Here is a 14,115-nt window from a genome sequence, read left to right as displayed (position 1 = left end):
ATTGACTCGGCATGTTTGTGGAAAATCGAAAATTATTCGCCGTTTGAGTTAAATTGTACCGCAGTGTAACCTTGAGACAATACGGATATGACGGTCGACTTCCTGATGCAACGTCATGGCTAATCGGAATAAGAATAAGTAGATTTCCACTTTTAGTTGCAAATTTACCTATTTCATAATTCGGAAATTGGAAAAAGGCACATCATATCTATTTTGTAAGGTATCAAGGGATAGATTAGCCTTGAGGTGTTCTGAGCATTTGGGTTCTCCTTTAAGGATGTAAGGATTGATGGCAAAACATTAACAAATTAATTGGTTGATCTTGCAAATAGCACATACTTAATTGTGTCTCGCATCCAGCTCAGCTCATCTTTCATTTTTTTTTCGCGCGTCCGACCGATTTTATGCATGACAACAAATTCTAATGGCATTCTCTCTTTGTGCATGCCACAGACATGTTCGTGGAGACCTTACAAGGCTTCCCATAATTGTACTAATGAATTGCTGCTCATGTGTGTACATACAAACCCACGCTGTGCAAATGGATATACTTTTTAATACCAGGTACCTGGCAGAGTTTTTGGGATTGAAGAATTACAGGACCTCCTTGAGAGAAGCAGCGATTCTTGATTATTATGTCTCTGGGTGCTGGTGGGCGAGGAAGCAGAGATTCTCCCAGCAGCAAATCTCAGGATGCTTCTCAATGTTTCAGATTCTCATGGACAATGTACAGAGTAAGGGCATTTATCCCAAACCTTCAGAAATTCCTCTTCATGATTCCCTCTTGAATGAGTTGTGTACAGTAATGGAATAAATGCCTGTTGTTATTTGATTTCAGCCGAAAGTGCTTGTAATAGCATGTATTGTTGAAAACAGATGTCAGTTGCATTTCTGCTCAGGATAGGTGGTGACATTGACTGTTTGTACATAGGATGATAAATACATTATCATGAGCCCATTTTGATGTGCCTTGCAGTACATAGTTGATTAACGATTAAAAGCCTTCTAATCTAATACATTAGCAATTGTGGTGGAATGGTTGAGCTTCTTCCACTCGCCGCCTTTCCAAGTACATAACGTTCTACAATTCATCCCCTACTTTAGGGTATATGTATGTTGCAAATTAAAAAAAATTGAAAATGTTATAGAGTGGACAAAACCATGTTTGCTCAATTCTAAGGGGCCCCCAAATGTAAGGCGCATGTCAATATTTCATGTCATTGAAGTTCCTGGTATTTATTTGTATAACAGTGTGAATGTATGAACAGACAACCCAGAGGATTAACATGTTTATTAGGTTCCCTGACTGGAATATTTCATTCTGTTAAATACAACTCAGACATACAGTCAATGCCACCAACTATCCTTCGACTCATTTAAACTCTGAGTGCTGCTCAAGGAGGAAAAAAGTATGCCTCATCATTTACAGTTTTGAGATCGCTTAGGAACTGGATTTTTTTTATCTACAATCGCTATCTTACGTAATGAAAGCGTTATTATCCCCCGCCAACCAACGAAGTTAGCGGGGGATATAGAAATGGGTTCCGTCCGTCCGTCCATCACATTTCGTTTCCGGAGCCTAACTACAAATCCCCTCAAGATATATTTTCGAAATTTGGTACACATATCAAGCAAGTGGTGAGCCTTTTGATATTCAGAGATTTCCCCCAAAAAAATTTCTGTCACTTTCCATGGAAACAAGTTTGGTATTAAGAAATACTTGAGGTTAACCTTTGTTTCCAGAGCATATTTGCAAAACCATTAACTATTTATTTCTGAAATTTGGTACAAACATCAAGAATAAATTGAACTGGTGCCTTTTGCTACTTGTCCTCATTTACTATGGCGGGGGATATCGAAGGCTTTGTCTTCAACGGATGCTCGTTATGTTTTTGTCTGTCCGTCTTTCTGAAGATTTTCTCTTAAACTACCACACCAGCGACGAGAAAACCCATATAATTATAAGGGCCTTTATCCGAGGAGTTCTGTTTTTTTTCTGCTTCTGTATTTCTGGTTCTGGTTCTATATTTTTTTTTCCCATTACCAATGACCTGATATGTTGTTTTTTTATCATTAACTTCCCTATTTGCTATTTTTACTGAAGAAATGCAAGATGCTGAAATTTCATGAGATTGTGAGTTAAACGTTGTTCCGTCGTTATTTAATTTTAACCTTGTTGTTAATGAATGGGTATGGTGTTGAGAACGGGAAGTATGGGGGAAGGGATTATGAATTTAATGTTCCATCATTATTACTTCCGCCACTGAAGGTGAAGGAGGTTATGTTTTCACCCCTTTCTGTCTGTTTGTTTTTGTGTAGGATACCTCAAAAAGTTGACGGATCCGGATGAAATTTTGTGAACAGGTTCGGTGTGTGACAACGACGAACTGATTAGATTTTGGTGAAGATCCGGATCCGATTACTAGAATTTTTAAAGTGATTCTTCACCATTGAGAGAAAGGGCTAAAACTAATATATAGCACGATATCTCAAAATGTTCTGGACGGATTCGGACGAAACTTTGTGGACACGTTGGGTGTGTGGCAAGGACGAATTGTTTCGGTTTTGGTGAAGATCCGGATGTGGATACGAGAATTATTTAATTTTTTAAGTAATTCTTCACCGTTGAGAGATGGGGCCAAAAACTATACAGTACTGTATAGCATGATATTTCAAAAATGTATTGGACCCGATATGTTCTCGTGGATCAGGCATTACCTGGCGGAGGTATGCGCTCAACCAAGTGCCCTTCTAGTTTACTTCTGAAGTTCTTAACAAATGGGAATGTGAATTTTTAAAATATTTTTTAAAATTGAAGTTCACCTTAAACAAAGCTGAAGGCCAGGAAATTTGAAGGGTTACAGAGAAGAAGATAAACTGGCAAAACTTTCATCTAGTCCTGAAAAATGGAAACTTCTTCACAAGACCACTGCACAGGAGGAGGTAACTAGGCCAGGTGGAAAAATAAATTTTCCTTCCCTGATTGGGTGTTTTTATAGGAGACACCATCTTTGTACAGGATGGCCATTGGTTCCTGAAGGGAGCTCATCTGCCCTTTGTCAGGTGTGTTGTTTTTAGGTCTGGTAGGGTGTCACAGTCACCCTCACCAATAGCAAAGCCAGTGAGAGGTGTCGGTTTTGTCACCGACATCCCAACCATGCGGCAAGGTAGCACTGGGTTACTTGTTACCAGTGGCAGTCCCAAAAGACTGGCCTGACAAAAGGTTGCTAAGAATGTGAAGAAAGGGGAGGACAGAGACTTGGGGTGGAGGCAGGAGGATAGAGTTGGGAGAGAGAGGTTAAAGCACTGGGGGGAAGGTGGGGGGGTTGAGGACTTGGAGTTGGGAGGGGTTGTGGATATGGGATTTGGGGGAGTTGAGGACTTGTAAAAGAAAGGGGAGAAGAGCCAGAGAGTTGGGCTGGGGGTGGGGACAGAGCTGAGGTTGGGGATGACAGAGAATTGGGAGAGGGGGTTGGGGTCTTTAAGGAAGAGGGGGTTGAGGACTTTGTGTAGGGGGAGTTAAATACTTGAGGTGGGTGGGGGGAATTGAGGACTTGAAGTCGCATTTTACATTACTCAGAAATCCTGTGGGTACGTGCTATTTTTATATTAATTTTATTAAGATCGCCTTTCTTACGTATTCTTCATTTCATTACTCCTGATGAAATGAGAGGGCTAGACCAGATCATATGAGATTTAAAATTTCAGAATTGGTGTCATTTCATACACGCAACACCCTCTCCCTCCGGCAGGGATCAGTGGTTAAACCACTTCCACGATTCCACGTATACAGGTCCAAATTGCAAGTCTTTTCCCCACGATTGCTTTTGTGAGGAGGGGGGGGGGGTTCTGGGAGGTATAATTAATGCACTTGGCCGGCCATGGGCATCCCAAGCTCAAATGCTAAATTTGGTGGAGGTCAGTCAAGCCATTTTTGATTACATGAGGAGCAGACACACAGATATTACCTTCTTATACAGTGGCCTTCAAAAGTATTGACCCCCCCCCACCCCTCCAAAGTTTTCACATTTTGATGCTACCTGAGCTTATGCCATGATACTTTCAAATCAAACTTGATAAATAAAGTCTTCACAAACTACTCCAAGGTGAGAAAGCTAAAAAATGTGAATAACTTTGATTAACATAGAAAAACTCAGATGATTCTCAGTTGCATAAGTATTCAAACCCTTTACCTAATTAACCCTAAATCACTTCAGGAGCAAATTATTTGTTTGAAAGGTTAAAAAATAAGTGTAATATTGTTGCAGTTCTGTGAAACCACATGCCTCTAAGGCAATGGCACCCAACATACAGTGATCCCCAGGCAGTTATTTTATTACTCTTCTTGCAGTTAGACCTTCCCCTCATGTCTAGTGGGTTAACGGGACGAAGTGCATTGTGTGGGTCTTATAGCTTGGTCTATTAAGTACATCTCTGTCTTCTATTCTGATTTCTATTCCAACCCTTTCCTTGCAGCCATGGTACAAATCAAGAAAGCAAGCAAACACACCGCAATATGATTAGAAGCACACCACGCAGCCTCCCGTGGCTGAGAATCAACATAAGAACAAACACACAATACAGCACACGCATGGCACGCCATTATTTCATTCAAATCTCTGTGCCAATTTCCAACGGCATCTTACCTTGCTCATCCCCTCGCTCACCAAAACTTCACTACTTTGACCACCAACACTTCATGCACATGGGAAAAATATTCCCGCACCCCCTCGTACCTCTGCATCACTACAATTCACCAATAAACAGAGGCTTGCTACACGGCTCGGGCTGTACTCGAACCGCATGATGTGGGGACATGCAACGGACGTTAATTGCACTAACTGCATCTCGCCGGGAATGTCCTGGGTGAGCACACGGGATTGATACGACTCTCGTCCAGTCACCAGAACACTGCAAGATGGGTGGCGAGGAGGGGTGATGGGAAGGATGATCTTGGAGTTTGGTACGGGGCCTGGGTGTGCATTGTGGGTAATGAGGGGGGGGTGTGGGTGGTGGGTGTGTATTGCTATTCGGCATTCAGACTGCACTTGGAGCACCTTCGGGGTCAGGTTGCCGGCTTACACACTATGTTGAGTTGGGGCCGTTTCATGCCGGATGTGCGAATGAGACCAATTCCAGCCCCAGGAGCCTGGCAGGGCGTGGCTAGGACTGCTGTGCCCCAATGGAGAAGCGGGATTCGGGTCACGGCATGTCGCTTCGGGTCGTCACCCCACCCTTCACCCAGGGCTCAGAAAAGGAGGAGCGCGGAGCTGCTCGACCACTTCTTCGATCTCTTCTTCGCCACCTTCTTCTCGGCTCATCTCATCTCTGCATTGGCTGCTCCTCTTTGCCTCTGCCCTTCACTGGCTCTTCACTCGTGGTTGGTGTGCGACTGAGACGTGCTTATTCCGGAGGACCAGTCTGGAGCGTACTTTTGCCACGAGCCCTGGCAAAGTGACGAAGCCGGAGATAATGTGCCAACTCCTGAGGTGGGAACGCTCAAGTGGAGCGTCCCACAGAGGTACACACTACACAAGCAGACCTATGTATGACTAGGTTAGGGATCTGTCACCTCACGCATCTTCTCTCCTCTCTCTCTTTCCACCTTTCTATCTCGTCCCCTTTGGACACACAAAAAAGCATCCTCACTGACTCGTAATCCCATTTTCCTCTGGTACGACACCGCACCCCCCATTTGCACTACACTACACCTCCCACTCCAACACCTTAGACACCAGTATTTATACCTCCCCAAGTGTACTGGGTTGTGTTGGTCAGCCGACTGCACCAGGTATTGCGAGGCAGTTTATCCTCATCTGCTGTCTTTCTTTCTGGCTATCTAATCTTCCGTGTGTGTGTGTGTGTGTGTGTGTGTGTGTGTGTGTGTGTGTGTGTGTGTGTGTGTGTGTGTGAGATGGCACCTGTCGTAGCATAAGTTAATATTATAGAAGTGATAACGGGATAAGTCTGCTCTGTCTGCTTTTGTAACATTGCTTGCCTTTTATTGCACCCCACAAATTCCTTGCTATCCCTGCTGGACATACCAATGAACCCAATTTACTGTGCCACATACCTTTCCTCACCATTGTAAATAAATGCTTTGTATAGAAATGTTCCCAGCTCATTTTTGTCTTTTCCTTCATTGGTCCAGCTTGGTCCGTATCCTAGCCGAGCCGGGAGGTTATCCCCCAACAATCTGTTTTCTAGCCGGTACGTCCTTTGCAGTTACTCTCGGCTAGATCTGTCCTGGTAAGGTGATCCGGTTTGAACAAGGCGTACTGAGGGCGTGTCCCCCGGTAATTAGATAATGTGACCATTAGGTAAACGGTATTCATTCGATGGAGGATCCTAAGTCATGGTTGAGTTATTGGCGTTCATGGTCGATTAGCGACCCGCCATGTCACAAAGTTATTCATGTGCGACGGCCTGTGATTCCGGAAAGTCTGGTGGGAACCCAAGGTAGCTTCCCCCCTCGTGGTCTTCTTGCCCCGACCCCCGGGTCCGCAACAATATGTTTTACGTGTATGTAGTTTGGTATGCACACGGGATTGGTACGTGTTAAATCAATGGTTTAACTTAAAAACTATCCAAGAAGTTTTCAGGTGCAACTCACTTGGTCAACCAACAAGGCAAACATGAACAACAAGGAGCTTTCCAAAAGAAGTCAGACAAAGTGGTGGAGAAGCACCGTTCAGGAGAGGGTTATAGGAAGATTTCAAAGTCACTCATTATCCCTTTGAGTATGGTAAAATCCATCATTAAAAAGGTGGAAGTCGCAACATACCACCCAGACTTAATCCAGATCAGATCACCCATCCAAACTCAGCAGCTGGGCACGCAGGAAACTGGTTTGGGATGTCACTGTAAATCGAAAAATGACTTTGAAAGATCGGCAATCTTGATGATACAACAGGCATGTGGAGAAAAGTTTTCTGGTCAGACGAGACAAAAATTGACCTTTTTGGTCTAAATTCAAAGTGCTACATCTGGTGCAAGGCAAACATTGTGCATCACCCAGTCAACACCATCCCTACTGTCAAGCATGGTGGTGGCAGCATGATGTTTTGGGGTTGCTTTTCATCAGCAAGGACTGCCATACTTGTCAGGATAGAATGGATTTTGCAAAGTACAGGAAAATTATTGATGAAAACCTGCTTAAGTTAGCAATGAAACTGAAACTGGGTAGGAGATTCACATTTCAGCAGGACAATAATCCGAAGCACAAAGCTAAAGCCACACTGGAGTGGCTGAATAATAAGAAAAAAAATGTTCTTGAGTGGCCCAGTCAAAGTCCTGACTTGAACTCAATCAAACATTTATGGCGAGACTTTATTGCAGTCCATCGACGATCCCAATCAAACTTGGCAGAACTAGAGCAACTTTCATATGAAGAATGGGCAAATATTTCACCATCTCGCTGTGCAAAGCTGGTAGAGACCTACCCAAAAAGACTAATCGCAGTCATTGCTGCAAAAGGTGCTTCCACCAAGTACTCACCTTATGATACTTTTACAACCACTGAATTTTGATTTGTACGTGTTTTTTACAGCCATTCCTGACATATAACCCCCTTAAACTATAACAGTGTTTAGTTTGATCTCTTCAGTTATGAATAGAAAAAGTTCATTTGGAAAAAAAAAATTCTACAAAATTCGTAATTCATCTAAATGTGGCATTATTGATCGGGAGTGACTACTTTTTGCAGGCCGCCGTATATTGTACATTACCTTCTAGTGGGCACGGGGTGGTGCAACATTTCAGAGTATTGTGGTGAGTGAGCTAAGGAGTGTGTGTGTGTGTGTGTGTGTGTGTGTGTGTGTGTGTGTGTGTGTGTGTGTGTGTGTGTGTGTGTGTGTGTGTGTGTGTGTGTGTGTGCGCGCGAGCGCGCGCCGCATGTTTTTATATTATCTATGAGCAGAGACCTCGAGAAATGGTAAATACTTTTATGATTGATGATCAATCAAAGTGAAGGATTTAAGATGTCTTTGTCGTTAACCATTTTATTGAGTTGAAGGGTTATTATAAACTATTCTTGTTTTTGTGTTCACATTCCCTTTGTACTAATTATAAACCCACTGCCAAGGATTGGCAAGGAAATGATTCCAACTGGGTGTGCAGTACTCACTTGGGGTCAGCCTTGGTCAGGGTCAGTGGTTGCTGTACATATTCAGTGAATAGGGAAACAAATTAGTTTATTTTTTTATAGTGCAAGGGCTGTTCAGATATCCTTTTGATTGAATCATAGTGAGAGGGTCAATTGGACCATTAAGAATGCTGCACATAAATATTTTGGGGGTAGTCAATTGGATCTCTGGGGCTGTGATAGGACCCAGTTAACGACAATATGCCTTTCTTGAGAGAGAACTTAACAGAGTTGTCCAATTTGCTCGTGGATGCTTTTCTAAGCCATTGTACGAGTGGAAATGTATATGTATTTTAACTGTTAAAAACGTAAACTTTGTTGTACTTTGTATATGCACACCTCACAAGGTTAATTACATCATACGAGTATTTGCTGGTGCCTGATCATTATTCTGATGTTGATCCAGATTACTTATGTTTTATATACTAACAATATAAAATACAGAACTGATATGATTACGAAACAGATGTGAAAAAAAATAAATCGAACTATTTCTGATTTTTAAAAAGAAAATAATTCGGCCTTCTAAAGATACAATCTATGTATTAAAGTGGCTGGATTTACTCTGTTTATCCGTCCCTCTGCTTGTTGCTCTTTCTTTCTCGCTGGGACGTCATTATGGCATTATGTCTGGGACAACGTTACGACGTTAGGTCCAGCACCGGGTGACAACTCTTAGGGTGCTTTGTACCCTATAAGGCCATGCATATCATCTTGGCATCCAGCACTCAATCCGTACCATTGCTTTGCTGACTGCAGTTGAACACCCTAACCTATATATTTGACTATCTGACGTCCGTAGGTGACGGGCTGAATGCCAGACCCTAGGTGGCGGGGTGATGGATTTTGTGAGATGGTGTTATGTCTGCGACATCATTAAGATGGTGTTACGTCTAACGATAGGCTGGAAGCGGCAGGTTCAAAGCGAGAAACTAAAAAGGGCCAAATCCCTTTGTATTGGTGTGAATCAGGATACAATAAGGATGAACATGGCACCATTTTTTTTGCATGATTTTTAAAAGCTGCAACTTACATGTTCATATTAAACAAGTACGGTACCAACTGAGATTAAGCTGTCCCTGCTTTTTCCGTTAATATCCGTAACATTCTTCTTCTCCAATTAATTACTAAAACCAGAATGTCTCATTGCATTGTACAGAGCGCCATTTGAGTTTGATTGAGAACATACGGGAATGTGCCCAGCTCCTCGTGGGTATTGGACAAACCTGTTCAGAGAAAAATGGAGGGCTTAAGTCCCTCAGCCTCGCTCAGGGTCATCGCTTGCTTCATTATCTACAGAGAAGGTGTGGTGGTGCACTCTCGACCCTCTCCATGCTCGTCTCAACACGATCGATGTTGGTGATAAAAAATAACTTGAGGTGTAATGCTACTTTATTAGTTAACTATAACCAGATAGCACACCAAAGGCAACCTGGTATTAGCCCAATTGAATGCTGACACTGCTGACAAAATATTAGTTCCTTCCCAATGTCGCTGGCTGTCTTGAAAGTTACACTGATCAGCAACAGAAGATCGCAGCGGTGTGTTAAATAATTATGTCAAAAATTTAGACAAAGAATATCACTTCAACAAAATCACAAATAAACATTTAAACAATTGAACATCTAAACTGTATCACTGTAATAAACATGTATATAAAGCTTTGAAACTAAAACTTCACATTCAAGTGATAATACATATTAAATCAGAATTTCAAACAGATAAATCTCAAAAGTATACGCCAACTTTCTCAATTGCTGTCAGCCCGGAAGTCTAATCTCTTTAAGGCCCCACAGGACATCCTTTGAACTTCTTTTCCCATGCCTGCTCCAATAGTATGCAAAAACAACTCTCCCATCTTCCCCCCCCCTTCTCTTCCACCTTGCTACCCCCCTTCTCTTCCACCTTCCCCACTTCCCTTCCACCTTCCCCCCTTCCACCCTTCCCTCCCTTCTCCACCACCCATCACACTCTCTTTCCTTCACTTTTATTATTTTGACGACAAGATGCAAATAATAATGCTCAAATTTTGAGATAACTTTATGCAATATAGCGTTTGCGTTATATTTACAGTTGATTCTTGCCAATGCCAACAACTGCCAATTCTAATTCAATAATTATAGAATGAGCTGTGTATGTCATAGGCCACACTAACCTTTTCCAATACTGACAAATCTCATGGACCCTGGGTTATTTTTTTTTTAAGTTCGAGCTATTATTTTACTGTTTCCATACAGCAATGAAAACATGCGTCCATTCGCTTACGCATCTTCACATTGCATTCGGGCTGACAAGATGGCCTAGATCAGTGTTTCTTAACCTATTTTTGTCCCACGCCCCACTTTGATTTTCCAAAAAAATCGTACGCCCCACCATGATTGGAGACACCACAATATATACTACATATAAGGAATTCCCCTTGACGAAAAGCGAGTCATCGTTACATAACAGCGTTGAATTGGCTAACAAGGGCGCGGTGAAGCAGTTTTTAGTTATGACGCGATGAGGCATCAGTCGCAGCTTCAAACTTTTGAAAGTTTGAAAGTACAAAGCTATGAAAGCGATCATATATTGATTCATTAATTCTGAATCCTCATCCCCCACCAAAATATTGCCGCACCCCACCTTGAGAAACACTGGCCTAGAGATATGCACACTTGCTTCTAAGCCATCAAGCCTGGCATCGAATCCTGATTGGGCTATGAACTGTCATCCTGGTGTTTCACAGGCAGTGTGATTCATCAATGTGTGTGCTGTTCCTCGGATGGACATTGAACTCGGCATCACATCTGCTGGCATTCGTTAGTGGACGTTAAAGATCCCACAGTGTCCTTTATGAAGAATAGGTGGACTATCGCTGGTGTCATGAACAAATTCCTGACTGAACCAGCAGAGGGCATCAGCAGCACAGCACCAAATGTCAGATCTAGTCCAACAACAGCAAATGCTGTTTACTTTACACTTTTACAGTATGTGAGAGATTATACAAATATTTAATTATAGTAAATGTATCCATCAATCAATCCATCTTGCCAATTCAAATTTTCGCTAATTATAATGGTTTTCATTTTCATACAATTATAATTTCACTTTGAAATTTTCCAGAATATTTTTTCTTCATGAGTGTTTTAGTTCTGACCGAGCGCAAACCTCCACTACACAATGCCTGATCCACGAGAACATATCTGGGCCAATACATTTTTTTGAGATATCATGCCATATATCGTTTTTGGCCCCATCTCTCAATGGTGAAGAATCACTTAAAAATGAAATAGTTCTCGTGTCCAGATTCGGATTCAGATCTTCACCAAAGTATCACTTCATCCTTGTCACACACCGAACCTGTCCACAAAATTTCATCCGGATCCGTCCACAACTTTTTGATATCCTGCACACAGACAGACAGAAAGGGGTAAAAACATAATCTCCTTCATCTGCGATGGTGGAGGTAATAATTTCCTTGATTTAATTTGGATTCTAATCTTTGATTATATTGTTGGGAGATAAAATAAAGCTTTTGAGCTGCATGCACATGCAATACACATCTTGATATTCTTGATTAGTTAACCACTTTGTGCTAAAACATAACTTTCCATGCCATACATACATTTTGTGGAAAATCAAAGTAGCTGAGAAAGAAAAACTGAATTATCTATTTCCTTTCAATGTTGTAATTCCTGTTTCAGTCTGTTTCAGCATTATCGTCTGTACAAGTTCATTTTTACTGAAGATCGAGAACAGATTATCACCATGCACAGTGTAAGTTGGCTATTACAATGGGATATTCATAAAATCTCACCCATCAGTCGCCAAGTTGGCTGGGTTAGTTTACTCGTCTGTTTATTATGTTTGCAAGTATAAATGGTGAAAAATTCCATTGCCTTGTACTCCTTTTTCAAAATTATTCTCCCTTCTTTTCCCATTCCTCCTCACTTTTCGCTCTTATCACACCCTTTTCCAAGAAATTTCATTTTCTCAATTTAGTCCCCCTTTCTTATGTGTATGTGACAAATCTATGATGCTGAAGTGTTTTCCTCCAACTATGAGTCAGTCATCATGCTGTCATGGTTTGCCGAGATCATTATGAAACTAAATTGTTCTTTTTTTATATTGCCTTTGTATATTGTGAAGTGCACATGTAGTTATTACACCACAATAAGACTGGATGGGATGTTTCTTTCCACCGAATGATGAGTGTGGAGACTGTTACCAACCCTTTACTTGGTGATTAATGTGTAACCATTCCGACAACCCTTGGTGGACAATGAAAAAGAAGAGGTTTGATATAAACCTGTCCAGCCAGGTACATAGTCCAAAAGGAAAAGGCCTTTTGCTCAGTTGGTGTTGTCTCTTCAGAATCGGAACTTGTTAAAATTGCTGTTCCAACAACCTGTCAGCAGGGAGTGCTGCATCTTGCAGCACACTTTATTTTATATGGTGGGGTGGGGGGTGGAGAGGGGTATGGCTTGGGGGGGGAGGAGGAGGAGTAGGAGAGGAAGCACAGAGCAATTTCCTGTCTGAATTCAGGTTGTGGAAGCAAATAATCCTACTGTACTTTTCAAAAATAGTAAAACATTGTGTGCCCATGTCTTCGTCAAATTACCTGCTTGGTTTTAGCTCACTGTATAATTCGCACTACCCATAGTCAGTGAGAGCCATGCAAGGCCGTGGATGTAGCTCACGCATGTAGGCTAAATGACCTCCTCCCACTTCTTTTTTTCTTCCATGTCTCTTTGTATGTCCTCGATATATACGTTTCCAGACACACATATCCAAAAGAAAGGGGTTATTAATAGTTGGTGAAGTAGGAAGGAAATAGAGCATGCTGCTGGAACCTCTGAATTGTTCCTCATCAGGGAGATTTCATTCACTCTCAAACTTACTACGATTTTTTTTTAAGTTATCACATAAAAGTAGAAAAAACACTCAGGGTGATTGTTCACTTTACAAAAAAGAAAAAAAATTGTAAATAGACAAATGTCGAAAAAATTCTGTTAAATTGTTCTAAAAAGCATCTCAAAAATATTTAACATCAATCATTGACGTTTTAACAACATGTTAGGGGTTTACCAATTTCTCCTAGATAATTAGAACATGCCAGAAAGATGTGTCACGGTTGTAGATATTCATCTTTGTACGATTGGTTGTGTGCAGGTTCTTGAGGAAGAGTTTGAGGAGCATCAGGAAGTTCCTCCAGAGAGTTCGAACATTGAAATGCTGACTGGTGATGATTTAATTTCATGTCAAAATAATGCTTAAAGTATTTGCCAGTGGCTTTTGAGTTAATATAAAGTTTGAGTTGATATATTATCAAGCTCGGCAAAATGTCCAATCGTTTCATTAAATTCTCCTGCCCATAAAATCTTGCAATTAACAGGCTTGCATTCTTTGTTTGAGGACATCAACATCACAGCCTTCTGAAGTATTTAATGTCAGCAAACTACAATCTCACTGCAATTAAATACATTTTGTTTATTTTGAAAGAATAGAAGCATTTCATTTCATTGCAGTGTATCAGTGTTGCCTTTAGAATCAACTCATTTATAGTGAAACACAAAAGACGTTTCCAAAAAATAGTTACCAGACCTGATAGTCATCAAATTTTTCACTTTGCATCCTCGACATGATAGTCATCAAATATTTCACTTTTTTTTTTCTTCCTGATTCCGGTCTGGTCTACATATGATGCCAGTCCATATTACAATTCAATAGAATTGATTCCAAGAGTAGTGCTCATATGGCATTTGGGATAGGCATTGAAATCGTACTAAAATTCAGCAATTTTTGGTGGGTATGTATGTATGTATTGCCCTGTCCATGTCAGTTATATTAATTATCCCACCCCCCCCCCAGTTGTCATGGATGGGGAAGTTAGGTTAAGACCGACCTGGACCGATAGCCAAACAATTCCACTTGGAGGCAGACAGCTGAGACCCTTGGACATTATAGTGTTCACGGGATGGAGGGCGTTC

At 41.4% G+C, this 14,115-nt stretch overlaps 1 protein-coding gene across 3 annotated transcripts in view; it reads left to right on the top strand.

Annotated features, from left to right (window-relative positions):
• CABCOCO1 (ciliary associated calcium binding coiled-coil 1) overlaps nucleotides 1-13,509 on the top strand; it is a 52,679-nt gene extending 39,170 nt beyond the window's left edge. For all 3 annotated transcript variants that reach the window (XM_085892399.1, XM_085892409.1, XM_085892390.1), the window contains exons 3-6: nucleotides 565-734; nucleotides 9,303-9,447; nucleotides 11,830-11,902; nucleotides 13,298-13,509. In XM_085892399.1, the coding sequence (XP_085748525.1) occupies nucleotides 565-734; nucleotides 9,303-9,447; nucleotides 11,830-11,902; nucleotides 13,298-13,402 (493 nt within the window). In that variant the 3' untranslated portion in view covers nucleotides 13,403-13,509. The remainder of the gene's footprint in view (nucleotides 1-564; nucleotides 735-9,302; nucleotides 9,448-11,829; nucleotides 11,903-13,297) is intronic.
• Nucleotides 13,510-14,115: the final 606 nt, after the last annotated feature.

The sequence above is a fragment of the Eptatretus burgeri genome, chromosome 1 (assembly GCF_056783735.1).
Source record: "Eptatretus burgeri isolate ZD-2024b chromosome 1, Ebu_testis_v1, whole genome shotgun sequence".
In the NCBI taxonomy this organism is placed as follows: Eukaryota; Metazoa; Chordata; class Myxini; order Myxiniformes; family Myxinidae; genus Eptatretus; species Eptatretus burgeri.
The sequence above is the reverse complement of the archived record's forward strand: the minus strand, read 5'-3'. Positions and strand labels throughout refer to the sequence as shown.